General features: G+C 42.7%; 1 protein-coding gene across 2 annotated transcripts in view; it reads right to left on the minus strand.

Annotated features, from left to right (window-relative positions):
* Positions 1-19,628, minus strand: part of gatad2b (GATA zinc finger domain containing 2B) — a 50,397-nt gene that overhangs the window by 14,983 nt on the left and 15,786 nt on the right. For both annotated transcript variants that reach the window (XM_044052494.1, XM_044052492.1), the window contains exon 2: positions 460-840. In XM_044052494.1, coding sequence (XP_043908429.1) covers positions 460-839 — 380 coding nt within the window. In that variant the 5' untranslated portion in view covers position 840. The remainder of the gene's footprint in view (positions 1-459; positions 841-19,628) is intronic.

A 19,628-nucleotide genomic window follows, 5' to 3' on the forward strand; every position in this document is an offset into this window, starting at 1 on the left:
TATGTCGATGTTATCACTGACCAGCCCTACGTCTCACATACAGGCAGAGCTCAAGTAATCATGTTGTCGCACATTATGGGATGCCGCCTCACTGTCACAGTGACACACGTTCGCTCTCACACAGCACTTTCTGAACGGTGCAGGGATTAACAGTGGGGTTTTATTGACGGTGAAACAGTTTTTTTTCCCAGAGAGATTAGAACCTCCTCACAGTGTTATATACACATATGTACATTTGTCATGCAAATAAACCCCTCGATATTAAGTTGTCAGAATATTAACTAGTCTCACAGATGGTTTACTCCTAATCCTGCATTACAGCGCAGGGCGTCTCGCTCTCTGTACATACTAGTGTTTCAGAGGGAAAACAGTGGTTTCTTTATTCCCCACTGTAGGCCTTTTATTGCTCACACCACACCATCCATCCCCCGCCCGCTCTTTACGTGTAAATGTACTCACCATCTTCTTCCAGCGCTCATATCCACCGGCTCATCCAGCATGTTCTCCTTCCCGTTCTTACTGGGTCCGACATGGCCGCTGTGGCCACCGAGCCTCAGACTCCCGTTTAGCTTCTCCTCGTACGCGGCGCCCATGAGGCTCTGGTGGTGGAGGGAGCTGGCCCCGGGGCCCTTCCCGTCTCCCAGGGGCCCCGCCACATCCAGCGCCGCTAGGTCGGCTAGGTCCTTGCGTTTGAGCAGCGCCAGCATCTTGAGGCGCTCCATGGCCTCGTGACCTTCCATCTTGAGGCGCTTGGCCAGCGCCTCCTCTCGCTCGCTGGGGGACTCCAGGCCCCGCTTCAGCAGGTTGAGCCTCAGCGCCTCCTCAGACATCCGCTCCATCCTGGAGGAGAGGACACAAGAGTTAGAGCCACCGACGTCATTCGTCAGGGTCTACAGTAAGACACACAGCTGAATCTAGCTCAAAACACCCAACTGCACTTTCCCAATTTTAATAGAATATTTTTATTAATTTCTATTGATTTCATTTTATTAGCTCCTTACAGTTGTTCACTCGCTGTTGAGTTTGATTGAGGGACTGAAGTAAATTATACTAAATTAACATTGAGCTCCACGGTGGTGGTGGTGGTGGTATTTGGTGCATTTGTGACGCCACTATTGGCACACAGGTCGTCTTTGACTTGTGTTGGTGACTTTGTGACAAGAAATTGTCAATAAAATCAGAGCAGCAGCTTGGGAAGCAAAAAAAAAACCGTGTGATGACATTTATTTTGAATTTTAAAAATTAAGCCGTTCAGAGAGAAGGAACAAAAAGTAAAGACCTTCGTTTGACACTGGGCAGAATGAAAAATAACATCGCAATGATGTCACGTGTGCACCAACTGGCATTTTGCACTTCCATAAGACTTTAACTCCATCCCCAGTTTTGCCAGATTTTGAGCCACACTACAAAAGAGACGTCCCATTACCTCTTATAATGTCTCATTTAGTCTCCCAGCTACTGTTTTACACCATCTCTCACTGTTTGTCGTACAGACTTTAAACTTTCTTTTAGACATGTTTGCTCAACTCTACACATAATTTTTTCCCCCAATGTTTAAAATATGGTTTCATCAGATTGTCTAGGTTGTGCTGAAAAAAAAAGGATATACATAAGACACTTATTCTTATAGCCTCTGTATATACTGTAATAACGGGGAAAAAAGCAGACGGAATGCTCTGTGCTCTAATGGGTTAATGTTCTGTTTCCCTGCATCAACCATCACAGAATCATCCATGCTCGCAGTATACCTTAGCAACGATTATTTTTCAACATGCGTACATAAACATACAGAGCCTCAGTGACTAACAGTCCGGATTCAGAAGTGGAAATTTACAGCCGCTATTCGACATTTTTCTGCTAAATGTTTACGCAACGGTCAACGCTCTGTGTTTATGTGGTGCTTTTCTCGTCTTCGGGACACTCGCGTATCACTTTGCATTACAATTTTCCCATTCACATGTAGTAAGTGCACCATTCAGAACCCATTCACATGCTGCGAGAGCGGTTTGAGGTTCAGTGTCTCGCCCCGAGGACACGCTGGTATGCAGAGTGGAGGAGCCGCGGATCAAAATGCTGACCTTCTGGTTAGAGGACAACCAGTTTGAGATGACTCAGTCATCTCAAACTGAGGCTTCATGATAATATCCACTGATAGAAGACGTCACTGCCTCTGAGCAAGCTCCTGATTCCTCTATTAGCAAACACAACAAGTATATGCAACAAGGATGTAGGTGGAGGGCTGGGTGGAGCACGTCAGAGCAGCAGAGAGGGTGGTTTCTGCTTTGCCGTCTCACAAGAGCACTGGCTTGATTTCAAAGGCAGAATTATTAAAAGAGTTACAACTTTATGCCAAAAATAACACACGCGGGAATCAGAACGGCAACTGATCGGGCAGACTACCACTCCTGGAAATAACATCCACCCAACCATTATCTGTTCTACAAATCCTCCGAGGGTCCATCCTCGCTGACGCTGTGAGAGAGAGGCGGGGCCAACGCACAAAAGAGACAAACAACCACTCACATTCACATCTATGGCCAGTTTGGAGTCTTAACTTAACCTAACCCCAATCTGCATGTCTTTAAAGTGTGGGAGGAAGCTGGAGTAGCCACAGAAAACCCACAGACACACTGGGAGAACATGCAAACGCCACAGAGAAAGGAAGGAAGGCCACGACTATATGGAGATTCAAACTTGAGAACCTCGCTGTGAAGCACCAGCGTAAACCCTGTTATAAATATGCAGCCTTGTAGACCATAGTCCAAAAAAACGTGAATCATAAAAGAATGATTATGGTCTAAAAAATTAGTCAGTTGATGAGAAGCAGACTGGGAAGACGAGTCACAGAATGTGGAAATGATAAATTGGGCTAAACTCTCCTGTTCCCTTTGTCTCAAGCTGCCCATCACAAGTAACACACATGAATATCCTTTTATTGAAACAGCTAATGCTGGAATCAGGCGACACAAATTCAGGCTGATTTTATGTGCAACACAGTAGAGAAGACACCCTAACAAGAAGTCCAGCATGTTAGAATTATTCTTATTTCCCGCCTAGTCTGACATCTCCTACGACGAGCTCCTGGACGTTGACCGACAGGATAACAGAGTGCCCTGACGCGGCGTGACACACAGAAATAAACATGGAGAAGAGGATGACGGACGCTACCGTTAGGTGGAGTAACGACCCTGAAAAACATTGCGTTGAGCTTGTTTTTGAAGCAATTCAGCAACCTGGTGAATATTTGATGATCTATGAACTCGCGTGAATGATGATTGGCCGGGGTCATACTTGTAATGTTGCCCATGTGGCCCAAGAATCTGGGCCACTTTGGCGGCTAATCTGACACGGTGACCATCGTGAAAGATAAAAATACCGTGTAGTCTGATTAGGCTGCATGTATTCTACTACTTTTTTCCATTGAAAAACACATCAATTCTGCTCCAGAAATGTCTGCTCTCCACATGACCCTGGTGCGCTACCGTTGAAAACTCTGAGGCTACATTTCAAGTCTGCACAGGCATATTTGAAAACATGATGGAAAAACTTACATGTACTTTTTTGGGAGACTTTTTTCCAAACATGTCTTTTTTTTTATCTGAAAAGCTCACACTTACAGGTAGAACAGTCGGGTTGCCATGGTAGTTGGTGTTACCCGTTTTACACACAGCATAAGTTACATAACTTGCCCACTGGCTCTTTCTTTCTTGCTTTCATAGACATAAAAAGACATTAAGCTAATTCTTGTGTAGCAGTGGTAGCACCTGCACCTTCCATTTTAATAAATAATAGCTATCAATACAGTCTGCAAACATGTAGAAATGAGATGGCGGCATCCGATACAATCAAGAACCTGGTCAAGTCTACAGTGTGGAAAATGTAGTTTTGAGCAAGTCTCATCAGTTCAGTTAGCAGCTATAAATAAATAAATAAATAAATAAATAAATGAGTCCTTTATCAGTCCTGCAGGGGAAATTCCTTCTCTGCATTAAACACCATCCTCTACTGGGGTAACCCAGCCATTATGACCTGGTGGGAACTCGAATCAGCAACCCCTCTAGTTATAAGCCAAGTTCCCTTCTTCCCACTTGACCATGGGCTATGGCTGACTGCGTTCCTGTTGTCAGCATCTGTACAATAAAAATAACTATGTGTGAGGAATGTAAAAGTACTTAAGACTCACTGGTATCAAACAAGAAAACAAGGCGACATCTCAAGAGTTCTCAAGAGTTCATCTTGGTTTTGGATTTTCTGGAAGCACCGAAGAGAAGACCTACAGCTGCCGTTAATTTTTACATATAAACCTTTATAATTACTTATTTATTTCTTTTGGTGCATGTGTTTGGACAGGGGTTCAGGTTGGGGGGCCTGGTTTGTCTTGGGGGCTTCAAGGAAATACGGTTGGGAACCAGTGACATGGACTCCAGCAGATGTAGATTTTATGAGGTGAGGTGTTTTCCCTGCAGTCACTGCTGGCAGCCATGTTTTCAGTCAGAGTCTGAAAGCCTGCAATGTGTCAGTACCTCATTCAACCACGCTTTAAAAAAAACAAAAACCCTCAAGTATCCCCAGTATACGCTACTACAATGGAGAGAGACTTTACAGTATATCTAATACTACCTCACAGTCAAATGAAGGTTTTTAACTCATCAATTCCTCGCTGAGAACGAGTGCAGCGACGTGCCAGGATGAAACAGGGATAAAGAAGTAATCGGACGATATGAGCAGCTGACTGTATAAGCTCATTCAGATGGAAGTGGGTTAAACACAGCGGACTAAGAATAGCCTGAGATTCTGTACTTGAAGGGAACAAATATGTACATTGGAGAAATCAGTGTGTGTGTGTGTGTTACTATGTGATTCATACCAGCGAGGAAGATTTTTGTTTTTTTTCTAAAGATGACAAGTGTTATGAGCACATGAACTCAGTCATGTGACCAGCACGGAGGCAGTTATCCAGTCGAGTGCTGCAGTCGGATGAGGAAGTGACAAAGCACAAACAGTCAACTGTAGCTGCAGACGTTACAGAGAGACAGATTCAAACATCAACTGCTTTAGGGTCGTCATTCAGCTAAAACAGCATTAAATGTAATGTTATCGATAAAATATCCAAAAAACATCAATATTACTACTGTTTTTGTTCTGGCAGGTACCAAACTGCAATGTCGCAATCTCCTCTTTTTCTCTTTCCTCTTATCTTTGACCTCATTCCTCACAACTTCATGACATTTCATCATTGCTTTACTTTAAAAATATAATATTACTAACTCAAGTCAAGATTTTAATCTCTCTTGTTTAAAGTAGACCCGGCCAAGTCCGTGCACAACTTTCTGGGCCGCTGAAGTTGAAAGTTTGTTTGGCTATGAAATGATTAAGTTTGATAATGAATCCCTTGTCGTGCAGATAAAGGAAAGAAAAACACTGCAAAGACACAAACTCGGAAAACTGATTTTTATAAATCAGGTTACCCTCTCACATTTTAGAGCTGCAACTAACGGTTATTTTCATAATCGATTAATATGACGATTATTTTCTCAATCAATCGAGTAATTGTTTGGTCCATAAAATATCAGAAAACGTTAAAAAACGTTGATCAGTGTTTGTCAAACCTGGAAATGATGTTCTCAAATGTCTCGTTTTGTCCACAAATCAGTTTTTAATGATTTATTTGTTCTATGGAGCAAGGAAACCAGACAATATTCCCATTTATCAAGCTGAAACAATCAGAAATCTTCTTTTAATCGTGAAAAAAGCTTCGAATCGATTAATGGATTATCAAAATAGTTAATGGAGCAATTGTTTCAACTCTATTGGGCAATAAATCATATTTACTGATATTTAACTAGTGACAGAATCAGCATTATTGGCTGCATTTATCAGGACCAGAGAAGGAATTTGACTTTTTTATGATCACATGATTCATGAACATCTTTTATAAGAAGGATTAGTCCACACATGTTTTTTTCCATTCACAGCCAAAGCTTAATTCCCATTCACGTCCTCTATTGTTTGTCAAACTAAAAACAAGTAACGATCATTACAAACATTAATGGAAATGATGGCATAGCGCTGGTAAAAACACGCATGAAGTTATTTGACCCAGGAGTGAAAAATACTAGTAAAAAAAAAAACAGGATTACACAATTCCTTTGACCAGCAGTGGGAATTGACTTTCATATTCATGTAAGAGCAGAGGCAGAGAGTATCAGGGAGTATCCACGTTCCTGACTCACTACAGATTATAGTCTTTTACAAAAATGAGTAACTTAACTTCACTCAGGTTGTCATTAAAGAAGAAAAATGTCTCATTGTCAAAAGTTAAGAATAAACACAATGTGAGGAAGACTTAAGATCATTTTCAGTAACATTTGTCCACGAACTGTCCAATTTCACCTGTTTTTAAAGTTTCTAGTCGTCAAATAGCATATTGTATCTATTGACCCCAGTGTTTCAGAGCATTAAAAAAACTCTTCTATATTTACCTCGAAGCTATTTGCGTAATTTGAGGGACAGGCTCGTAAAAGACGGATCTCTATGTTAAGACTGTATTTTCTACACTCTCTCTTCGTCCCCCGGGCACTTTTCCTTGTTCCAAACTGTGTAAAATGCAACGCCGTGATTAAAGGGGACCATTCTTTATACCCCCATTAGGACTTTTAGGATTTTCCGACTGCGTGATAAAGTGGCGTTACAGATTATAGCAGACGTTTTACAAGGAACGAGGCGTCGGCTCGGTATCAGTGAAGCTTTTTTTTCTCCCCCTGATCTTTATTGTTCTAACCGTTTCACTGTGGGCAAATACTCTGAAGGTGTGCGTATGTGTTACGTACAGATACTACCATCTTCATTAATGCTGACATTCATTTTACAAATCCAAGCAAACTTAGTGGGGTATTTACGCTGAAAAAGGACCCAGGGAGAGTTGAAGTAAGGTCAATCTTCTACAAAGTCTATTTAACAGAATTTAAAAGAATAATAATTCACCATTTCCGTGAATCTGCCCCAGAGTCAGACACTGCAGATTTTAGCCACTTCACCAAATAAAACCCAACACCTGCTGAAGGCGACGATGTCTTAAAGGGCGGATTTAAGCTATATTGTATTTTGTGACTTTGTTGAATCTAAATGAAGGATTTTTAACCACTGAAACACAACCAAGCAGCAATAGAGCAGCATCTGAGCTAAATCTGCTGAAAACGACTACATTATTTTATATGATAATATATAAATCGCAATATGATGCGGAAAAGATCACAATAATATAGCTAAAGAAAATAGCTTTTTTGTGCCATGTCCTCTCTGCTGTGTAATTAATAAAAACCTGGCTCCAAACAAATCGATTGATACAAAACGGGGGCTTTTATTCTGAAAATAAAATGAATTCAAAAAAGTTAATTCAAATGTTCACATCCAAAGCCACTATTTTGTGATTAGACAATATTAGATAACAACTCTGTTGTATAAGATAATCTAGGATAAAAATATTGAACATACAAGTGTATAAATTATAAAAAATACAAAAGCTATGAATGACGATGAGTTCTGAAGGATGTTTCCTTTCACTCCAACCTGTCTAGGCAGATGGCCGCACATCTTTGAGTCTGGTTCTGTCCGAGATTTCTTCTTCTGTTAAAGGGAGTTTTTTTTCTCACCACTGATGCTCGTGTTTGCTCATTGTATGAATTGTTGGGTTTCTGTGCTCACCATGATGTTGATGTTGAGATAATGTGTGTTATGATTTGGCGCTGTACAAATACATGTGAATTGAAGAGTGTTTGTAGAGAACACTACACGGCTACCGTGTCCTGACAATATACAATATTATTGATTAGTATATGGGAATACTGGGATTAAAAGGGCTTAAAATGAATTCATCGTGGTGATTTGTTTATTATCGTGTGAATCGCGAAAGAAGAAAAATATCAACAATTGGCTTGAAAATCCTGATAAACTCAGCTGCATACAGTGCCTGAACCTTTCCATGTGACTTATTATTTGTTCATTCATCAACCTATCATCGTATTCGTGAAAGAAATGTGCATCTGATCTGCGATGCATGTGACCACGGTGAGTGCAGACAGAAGACTGCACCTGTTTAAGGATCTAAATATAACAAAAAAAGTCGTCCCATGCCTTGTACTGTGGATTGTAGTAAATGAAAAATCAATCCTGGACACATACAACAGTGATTGGGGATTTGAAGACAAAACAAAACAGGACGGCTTACAATGTGGAAGGCCGCGCTAATAAAATCACCTGGCAGTTAACGACCCTGCGTGCGTGAATGAGCATTCAGGAGAGACGACAGCGTCCTCTGTCCTCTGAGTGGGGATGGAGACCGTGTGGAAAAGAGAGTTCACGCGAACAAGCGCTTCACCTGCACTGCTGAGGAAGACACAGCAGCAGCTCTGCAACTCTGTGGGAATTTCACCAGCCCTGTGAACGAAGCTGCTTAAGTCAATTCTCCCACTGCTCCACACAGAGCGGACTAATGTACTGCATCACATTGTGCTTCACTTGCTCGGAGTCTGACAGGGGCAGAGCTCTCGCTCTCTCTCTCGCTCTCTCCACACTCGCACATAAACAAGACCCGGGACATAATCTGCCACTCCCTGTCCTCCTCACTGAATGACACCGTCAGATCACACGGCCTCAGAAGCAGCAGTCGGCGGGAGAGACAGGGCTCTTCTCTGCCATTATCTCTTCAGCCTGTCTGCCTTTGGGGAGAAACTATAGAACTATAAACACCGGCAATGCAAAGCCCTCAAAAACACCCTTTATGGTGGAACTGAACTGGGCAAAGCTCTGCCCAAATCACCCTTCCACAATCCGTCCACAGTAATACACTCAAAACTTTTAAAACGGGCTTCTTTGCGTCTTAATTTAAAAATGTTCAAGGCTTGTAAAAGACATTTTTATTGCTTTCATTGTTCACAATTTGAAAAGAAACATTGCATTGCACTCCTTATTTTATTGCTTCCTAAAACACATGTGCCAGTGATTTGGCTCCTTTCAGCCCTTTTTCTGCAAATGAAGGAGCAGAAAGTTTACAAATATGTGGTAAATGACGACCGGTCGACTGTGGACCAACATGACTCCATGGTTATCAGCCATATACCTGCAATCCCATGGTACCTTGGGTTGAGTTTGTGGTATTCAAACCTATGAACATGTATTGTATACTTTTATTATCATGATTAATCTGTCGCGTTATCTTTTTCAATGAACTACACAGTGATTTGGTCAGGGAAAAGGTCGATCAATGTTGAAAATGACAAATAAAGCAGAATATATTGAAGCAGAAATCACAGCGTTTGTTCTAAAAAAAAACTAAAAAACTATTCAAATTGTTGGCAATTAAAAGAATAATTGATTAATCATTGCAGCCCTAATAACCCTACATTTACACATTGCAACTAACGATTATTTTCATAATCGATTCATCTGTCGAGGGCCACACGGTGGTGTAGTGGTTAGCACTCTCGCCATGCAGCGAGAAGACCCGGGTTCGAGCCCCGGTCGGAACAAGGGCCTTTCTGCATGGAGTTTGCATGTTCTCCCCGTGTGTGCGTGGGTTCTCTCCGGGTTCTCCGGCTTCTTCCCACAGTCCAAAAACATGACCATAGGAGTGAGTGTGAGAGTGACTGGTTGTTTGTCTCTATCTGTGTGGCCCTGCGATGGACTGGCGAACTGTCCAGTGTGTACCCCGCCTATCGCCCGATGTAGCTGAGATTGGCACGGCACCCCCCGCGCCCCTCTGGTTGAGGATAAAGCGGTAGATGATGACTGACTGATTCATCTGTCGAGTATTTTCAAGATTAATCAAGAAACGAAAAACTTGAAATGATGATGATCTCGAATGTCTTGATAAATGATTCAGGTTTAATGATTTCTTTGTTATATGGAGCAAAGAAACACAGACAATATTCAGATTTAAGAAGCTACAACAATCAGAAATCTTGTTTTACTCATGAAAAAAGCTTCAAAGCGATTAATTGATTATCAAAATAGTTGACAATTACTTAAATGATCGATTAATCGAGTCATTTTTTCAGCTCTCGATCTGGAGAATCATTATCATAATGAATTGCTCAACAACACAAGTTCTGTGTAACACACAGTCTCACAGAGTGTGTGCTGTGAGACAGAAATGAGACGCCGGAACTACGACTGACGTCCTGCGAGCGACCGGGACTCGGCATCCGCAGACTCCTGCTGCTCAGAGACAGACGGCCAGACAACATGCAAATGGACGCTTTGATGATTTCCAGCACTGCAACAAAAGGCGTCAATAACACCTGGAGAGCCTCACTGGAAATGTCAAAAAAAAAAAGAAGAAGAAAGGAAAATCCTGTTTGACAGCATGGCTGACTGTTTAGACAGCGACCATAATTGCCCCGTTATCTCTACATCGGCTTCCTATTAGCAGATTATTCCTGCCGGTGTCGTTCTATCGTCCCCACTCATCATTCTGTATCGTGGCGCTTTTCTAATCTGCTAATTCTGTCCTCCTCTCACATCTCTGTTATCCTCCTCTCATCTACAGCAGCCTCCTTTAACACAGGGAGGAGCCTTAATGATCGCAACAATACCACCACCCTGCCTGCCACTTCTTCTTCTTCTTCTTCTTCTAATTAATTTGTGACGCAGCGGCGGGGCCCAGTCGTCGCCTCCATTTGCTGAGAGGAAAAAAAACACACAAGCAGCTTCTGCAACCTCTCTGCCAAGCCTCCACCTTTAATGAGACACAGAGCGCTGCTCAGAATGGAGCTGATGAGCCTATCAGGGCAGAGCTTGTGCCGCACGTCACTAACTGCACCCCACCAACCCCACCCCACCCCGCACCCGACCACCGCCGCTGCTGCTGCCGCCGCCGACTGCCTTTACATAATATAATGACTGTTTCAGTCAGCTGCTACACAAGCCGCGCACTCTTTCTCTTCAAACTCCCCCACCCCCCGCCCCCACCTCCTCACCCAACCCTCCCATAATCCCTCCTACTACCTCCCACCCCACCCCTCTAGATTTGGGCACGCTGCCAGGCCAATGCAATAATGGAAAAGAAAGGGAAAAAAAAGAAGAGACATGGTGGTGGAGAGGTAGGAATACAGTGGACCGGAAGGTGATAGAGGGCAAACGTTGCACACACACACACACACACAAAATCACACTTTCCTAAAAAAAAACATTGGGACAGGTAGACGACAAAATCTTAAAAGTGACGATTTTTAAGAAAGACTCCTACTACGGGTGAGAAAGGCGGAGACGTGGAGACGTAGCCCTCTGTCATAAAACAGCACGGAGACGGTGTCCAGACATCCACGTACAGCGCTGCATTCCAACAGAAGGCAGGATTTTGTAACCCCCCTCTACTCTGCTCCAGCTGTACTGTACCACAAAGAAAACTCTACCCTCCCCCAATTCCTCAAACCCTCCGTCTTTTCCTCCGCTGCCCCTCGTCTCACTGTAAAAATAAACACATGCTTACTTTCAGGGGCCCCTTAAATGTAGCCAGAGCTGAGGGATTCATTTGTTCATATTACAGCAGCCAATCAGGAGTGCACATGAAGTCTGTGTAGGCATGTGTGCAGGAGCATGTCAGTGTGTGCGTGTGTGTGTGTACGTATGGGGGGGTAATAAAGAAGTGACACAGCCAAGACAAACTGAGAGTTGAGGGTGTGTTTTTTTTTTTTCTTTCTTCATCCTGTGCAATCCTCGCACAAGTCTTTGTCTGTTGGCCGTGTGTGTGTGTGTGTGTGCTAGAAAAGAGGCAGCGATGGCAGCTCTCTCCTGACATAATGCCAACTCTTAATTCCCTCCTCCCATCCCCCAACACACATACACAGACACACACGCACACACACTTCTTTATGCACAGAGCTGTCGATCTGATGGCGGCTGCTAAAATGTCTTCCTCAGAATTAAACCAGAGCGCCGTGTCCTCGCGCTCACGGCGACGCAAGACCCTTGGACAGGGAGAGCGGCGCCCTCTGGTCGTGTCCGGTGCAGCCCGACCACCAAACAAGGCCCACGTCCAAAAGTAACTGAGAGTAACAGCAGTAAGGCCCGTTGCCACTGCATTGAGGAATCTGCTGCTCATTTCACGCATGATCTGCATCATGACAATTCATTTGGCTGATGCAATTCCGTTCCTCCCCGTCTGCCTTGTGTCTCTCCACCACCTTCACCTTCTCCTCCTCGTGGACTCCCGAATTGTTCACACACGACCGGGGAAGCGTTTCCGCTCACCCCAAAAAACTGTTTGATTCATTGATGTCGCGCTTATCGCCAAGGTGCAGGAGCTCGACGTGCCATGCATGACATCCCATCTCTACCCAAAGACAAAAAAATAGAAAAAAAAGAAAGGTGCAACCGGTGCAGCAGATCACCAAAACACCTCCAGTGACGTCATTAATCCCACTGTCAAAATGGTGGTGATGGGCGTAAAATGGTGGCATTGGCACAACGTCGGCAGAACCCTGAAGCAAAAATGGCGTTGTACTTTGGCTTCACGCAGCAAACCGACTACACACTGTTCGACGTCTTCGACTAAACAAGAACTTTGGCACCAATGAGAAGCTGCTGAGCCACAATTTTGGATTGAAATTAACATTATTCCAATCATTTTCTGGATTGAGAAGAGTACAGATTATGCAATTAAAGTGAGGCTGCAACAAACGATTATTTTCATAATGGATTAATCTGTCGCTTATTTCCTCGATTCATCGAGAAATCGTTTTGGTCCATAAAATGTCAGAAAATGCTGATCAGTGTTTCTCAAACCTAGAAAGGACGAGGTTCTCAAATATCTTGTTTTGTCCAAAAAGCTTTCTGTTTTGAATGATTTCTTTGTCGTATGGAGCAAAGAAACCAGAAAACAATCACATTTAAGAAGCTGAAAAATATGAAAACTCCTTAAAAACACTCAAAATAGTTGCCGATTAATTTAGTAATTGATTAAATTGATCGAGTAATTGTTTCAGCCCCAAATGAATGCTTGTGAATCTACTCTCCGATAGAGCTGAACGATTTTAAATGAATATCTAATTGTGATTATTTCTGACTGAAACGCGACTGCGATATGATTCTGATTGGTGATATCAGAGGGAACAGTTATGTTTACATTAATATTTTCATTTTCATTTAAAATGATTAATATTTGTGCAGATTGGTGAGAAACAAAGACGTTTTCTTCAATCTGTAGTAATCTACGGTCATCTGACACAGATTTTACTGCAATATTGCGATGTTTGGCCCTACTCTCTATTATACAGGGTTTCAGAAAACAACCTTGTGTTAAAAAACAGTAGAAGGGCTGGATTTATTTAATGTACCCATGAGACCATGAAACATGATCCAGGAAGTCCATTTGTACCAACATACTGATGTGAATAAAGGACTCATCTGATGCCAAAAACTCTGTACATCAGCGTGTAAATACTCCCCGTGACTATTTTATCTCGAGTACTAAAGCAGCTCATACATGATCAGTGGAAGAAAAAAAACAAAACACTCTCTGCACCGACTCTGCCATTGTTTTCCTATGGGAAGCGCGAGCGGTGGTGCTCAACCAGGCGTTAAAGCGCTGCGCTGGTGTAGCACCGGGCTGGAAACTGCCACTGAGCACTGTGCTCAAAGTTCAAATCATTTCAACTTTGAACCCGGCAGTGACCCCCCCACACCCCGACCTCTGAGAAGCACAAACCAATGAAATAACAGCTGCGTGTGCAGTCGTCTGAAGGGGGACAGGCCAGTGGAGGATGGTGGGAAAATGTCCTCCGTGTTACCGAGTTCCCCAAACTCTACTACAACATGAAATTAAGTGTTTACCACCATCTCAGCAGGAGGAGGAAAAGCTTGATTTACGCACTGTAGCACGACAAAAATAGACAAGACACAGTCGTGCTGTGTCGTGTAATGTCCTTGGTGGTCACTGTCTCCGTGTAGACCTTTCATTTTCAACGGTGGGACCAAGAGCGTAGTCTCTCTGCTCTCTTTTCCCCCTCATTTCACCAACTACATCTGTTCCTTGTGCTTCTTTTGTCCTAAAAGTTCATTCAAAATCTTGAAATGTTGATTAATCAGCCTCCCTCTGTGTTTCTCAATACAGCAGTGTTTATATCTCGTGTCACCTGACAACATGCCCATGCTGCACACAGGAAGACAGCTGCAAACATGGTTGGAATATGGTTGAAAAGATAAGAGGAGATAAACCAGGTCGTTCAGCAGTTTGACGGGATAATGGTTTCTCGTAGCAAGGGGGTGACGTTTTACTGTCGCCCAATCAGCTGACTTGTGGGCGGAGCTCCAACCTGACCTCACCGTACCATTTTACTCTGGTACACCAAGGGAAGGGTGTCCTGAAGAATGTCATGGTAGGGGTGGTTATTTTAGGTTGCCAGACATTAGTTGACACCAAATTCAAGGACCTTCCAGGACCAATTCACTCAAATTCAAGGAATGTGCTAAAAGCAGTAGTTGGCATCGGCAGTGGGAGACAAAAACCTTCAAGGACTTTGAGAGGGTTTTAAATCCACAGACTTTCAAGGATTTCAAGGCCCCGTTTGACCACTCGATGGAAACACAGCATTAGTTTCCAAGCCAGTTTCTTATGAGAATGCAGCAATCAACCCGTAAAGTGCTCTTGCATCGACTGTATCTCACCGGTTTACTCTGCAAATGATGCCATGATACAGTTGAAGTTGATTTATTTAAATTCTCCATTGTTTACAGAGATACCACGACTGTATCAACAGACGGGCCTCATTCAAATAGAGAGGAGTGGTTGATCTGAACACAGCCTTATATTAAAGACGCCCTGTTGCTGCCAATCAAAAGGAAAAATTGTAGGCCTGTTCTCGAGTCAACAGCAGTGCACTGAGCCTGACGTTGTTTAGGTTAACACACACACACACAGAAGCAAGAAAGCAGAAATACAACAGGGGCGAGGGCTAATGTTCATTGTCCATCATTCTCACTCAAGAGAGTTATTTGTTACATTCATCTACAGCGCCTGTCTGCCCTCAGGCCAGCTCACATTATATAAGACCCGCCCTCCTGAGGACGGCAACCAATCCAAAATAAATAACAGGCCGTCACTGTGACAACACACAAGTAAAGGCTATTACTCCATTATAATAAATATCGTCTCCCAACATCATGTTAAGTCTCTAACGTAGTGATTTACTTCCTTTTCTGTCATTTAATAATAAAAAGGGACATAATAAATGGTCCTGACTTTTAGCCAGCGGAGGAGGTCAAGCTGCAAAACAAAGGATCTACATTTCTAACACCAAACTGTGTCATTTCCATTACTTGGGTACAGGAAGTACCGACTGAGGTGATGTTTTTTATTTTGTGTTGCATTACTAATGCGAGTGTGGTCACAGGATTTTTTGAATTTAGTAATGTTAACACAACCTGTTCCTCCTCCTCCTCCTAATCGCCTGAGGCTAAAAGCTACAGCTAAACCAACAACAACAACTAATGAACAGTGCGTCCATCGGCTCAAATCAAGTGAGGTTACCAGTTAAATCCAACATCCTTACGCTCAGCGTGTGCAACTAAAGACAATTTCTGATGCAACGTCAGGACGCTGGAAGAACCTCTGAATTCCAATTTGGCTTTTACTATATTGCTACAGGCAAATTTTCCCTCCCGAGTTCAAATATCTCAACTCGACTGGAGCAAACAATGCAAATTTCACGCCTTTGTGGGATTGTGTGGACTCGACTTTGTATGCAGTCTCATTGGGGCTGCAAATAACTATTATTTTCATAGGTTTGGTCCATAAAATGTTTAAGACTGACTGACCACCGTTTCCCAAACCTCAACTCAATGTCCTGTTTTTGTTCACAAATGATTTCTTTGTTATATGGCGCAAAGAAACCAGAAAATCTTCACATTAAAGAAGCTGAAAAAGCAAATGCCTTGTTTAAATGTATGAGTTGAGTAATCGCTGCAGCCCAAAATCTCATAATGTGAAAAATTGGCATCACGTTTACTGTGAACATACGTAGTTACCAGGTAATGCATGCATTACAGCGTTGATTGCCATATCAATGCAAATTTCCTATTCAAATAAAGTCCGAAAGGAAGGAGGGGGCAAAATGGCTGCTGTGTCATAACCCCGACAGTGACACACGATACCTCCAGCTCACATCTGCAGTCTATATCATGTCGCATGCGTTTATCCGTCAGCATGTAGGTCATGTTAACTGTGGCATTGCTGAGCTTTAGGCTGTGTGTACAGTGGGGCTTCCTGCTGAGGTTACATCGGGTGAACAGCAGCAAGATGTACACTCTCAACCCGCACAGCATCTGGATCAGTGATGCCCCCCCTCACCGCCCATCTCTGCTTCAAAGTCCACTAGAGACCTTTCAGAACAGAGCGTATGTTCTTCACAAGACATGCTCTATTATTTATTTATTTTACGGTTCCAGAGCACAAAGTAAAGAGTTGTTTTGCCAACATCTTCTGTTTTACTAAAAGCAGAAGCTCAATTGAGACAGAGAGCGGAGGACATTCGGTCTCCATGGCGTTGAACATGGGCCACACAGCATCTCATACAAAATAGAATCTAAAAAAAAAATCGCAAACATGAAAGTCACTAAATTTTCATGGAATACTACAACACAAAGTAAACTGCTGGATACCAAATGTTTTTGGCACCTACCGAAATATTCCAAAACAACGGAGAATCCAAAAAAAGGACTCATCATTTGGTTCTAACCCCATTTCAATACCCATGAGTATCTGTGAGGAAGATCCAAGGATGCTGGTGATTAGGTAGAACACAACAACAACAACAACTTCGAGAATACTGGTTCACATGTGTGTACCGTCTCACAGATCGTTCTATCTCTGGGAGGTAGAAGCTGCAAGTTGAAAAACACGAAAGGAAACTTTCTGTCTGGGACATCAACACAACCACAACAACAACAACACAAGAGTTGCATTTGGTGTGTGTGTGTGTGTGACAGTGTTGTCAGTTTTAGGATTGGGCAATGCTTCAATAAGATGTTTTCATGTTTAAAACAAGTTTAACTGTTTTTTAATAACTGTCTCTCAAGAGCAAAACTCAATCTTTAATTGTCGCTGCATTTTATGATGATAATCGCTGAAAGACTAAAACTTAAAAGTTGAAAAACCTCTGTTTAGTTAGCTGTTAAACAGTGCTTCCCTCATGGTACAGAACGGTTTGGAACGGTAAAGCCCTGAGTCAGGTTTCTCGTGACTTTGTACCGTTGCAACATCAACAAAAAACGACTGTACCGTACCTTTAACTCTAGTACCCAAAGGTAAGGGTGCTGAAAATGGAACAGTTGGGGTTGGTTATTTTGATACTATTGGGGTTATTTTGATACTGTTCCTAATGGAAACACAAAATGTGTGTGCCATATCTACTACCTAACCGCTCCACTTGGTGGAACCAGGATGAGCTCCACAGCATGAAAAAGAAGATGTGCAATGATGACTTAGGCAGCATCCAGGCAGAAGCGGCACAAAACGAAAAATATCCATCTTTAGCCCGCAAAGAAGGCAACGTTTCAGGAAATATCTCAGAAGGAAAACTGCTTCAGGATTTGTTGACGTGGCCCTGTGGACGGAGCGCCACTCCAACACAAAAAGTATGCATATTCACCTAAACCCGTTTCCCTGTGGACGGCCCCTTACGTTTGTACTCATATGAGCTACTTTATACTTTGACATCCTTTAACTCTTCATTCCTCAGACTGTAGACAGAGCAAATAGCCTAATATTAGCCAATACTAACCTGGTGTTCTACATATAAATCTGGGTGACGACACTGCAGGTGTTTTATGAGGTTGGATGTGTTCCCTCCTTTGGCTCCTATAGCTTGGTGGCAGCGCCTGCACAGTGGACGGCCATCGTCTATTGCTTTACCGTCTGTGCCTCGTTTGAAGCCAAAATAGTTCCAAATGCGACTTTTGGAGTTTGTTTTTTTAGCAAAGTTAGCGGTGCAACTGATGACGCCGCAGCGGCGGCAGACTCGCCACTCGGGCTTGGTGCTTCTCCCATGGTGATTGTGTTGTCTCGTGTTTGTGACTGTAAGCCATGCACGAGTCTGGGCGAGACAGAACTTTAGCTTGTTGTTTGTTTTGAAACGAATTTCTATAGAAGTAGAGCTGTCTTCATGGAGTTCGTTCTTGCCGGCAGAAACACACGAACAGCCAATCAATTCAGCAGCTGTGTCGTTCGGTTGCAGTAGTTGCAATGCAGTGAAAAGCCGGGAGGAGAGTAGAGGCGGCCGCAATGTAGCAAAAACTGGCACCGGTAGTATAGTAACCCACGGTAGTACCGTCGTGTAGAATTTCTAGTATAGTAGGAACCGTTACGATTTGGCACCGTGGGGTAACGTGGGTATCGTGCAACTCTAAACCAAACCAATGTTCTGAATCAGTACAACACGGGCCAACATCACTTGATCAGATGCTGGAAAAAGAAGTTAAGAAGTGTCACATAAATGCTCAAGTTCAGTTCTTCTTCTTCGTTCTACAGAGATATACTTAATAGATATATGAGTGAGCGAAGGCTGCCATGCTGATGGAGAATAATGTTTTTTGAGATGGCAAGTGCAACACTGTTTAAAAAAGGTCAAAAGTAGAGGTGCAACTAATGATTATTTTCACGATTGATTAATCTGTCACTTATTTTCTCGATTAATCGTAAAAATGTTGATCAGTGTTGGTCAAACCTCGAAATTATGATGTTCTCAAATGTCTTGTTTTGTCCACAAACCAAAATTTTAATGATTTCTTTGTTATCCAGAACAAAGAAATGAAGAAAATACTCACATTTAAGAAGCTTAAACAATCAGAAATCTTGTTTTAATCATGAAAAAAAGCTTCAAACCAATTCATTGATTATCAAAATAGTTGTCGATTCATTTAGTAATCGATTAATAACCGATTAATCGTTTCAGCTCTAGTAAAAAGATTGCGTTTTTAATTGATAATCAGTAAATAATCTGGGTTGTGCTATCAGTATTGGACACTGGTTATGAACGGGTACCAACATCCAGATTTCAACATGTAATAATCACCGAAACAGACCATGTAAAAAAAAAAATCTGGGCTCGTTAATTCATCTCTTCTGTTTATGTTGAGTAGACATGTGCAGACAGCTGTGAGCTGGTGTTCACTCTGCAGCAGGGACAAACTGAATAAATTAGTATCCTCGCACTCTTCACTGCGTGTCCACACGGATATCATCTCTACGACAAAAACACACACAGAGTTGTTTTCTCGTCCTCTCAGTCCATCAGTGGAGTCGGCTGACCGTCCTGAGTCACCACAGGCCTGAGAGTGAGGATTCACGTCACTGTCACAGCACTGTCGTGTCTCAGGGCGGCTCACGTAGCCACCTATCATATATCTTACTGTACTATGCATCTTAAAATAACCATCTAGGTCATCCGTGTGCAGCTCCTACAACAGTTAGCAAAACCGTTTTTTTCCACTGCATAATGAAGCTCCAAAGCCTTTGTTCTGATTTATCTCCGACTTATTGGTAATAAACCAGCGACTCGGGTCGCAAAAATCTGTATTTTCTCTTCACCTCAGTCGCCGCCATTGTGAAGATTGGGATGGAAGATTGTGAAAGT

The sequence above is a fragment of the Solea senegalensis genome, linkage group LG20 (assembly GCF_019176455.1).
Source record: "Solea senegalensis isolate Sse05_10M linkage group LG20, IFAPA_SoseM_1, whole genome shotgun sequence".
NCBI classification, from domain to species: Eukaryota; Metazoa; Chordata; class Actinopteri; order Pleuronectiformes; family Soleidae; genus Solea; species Solea senegalensis.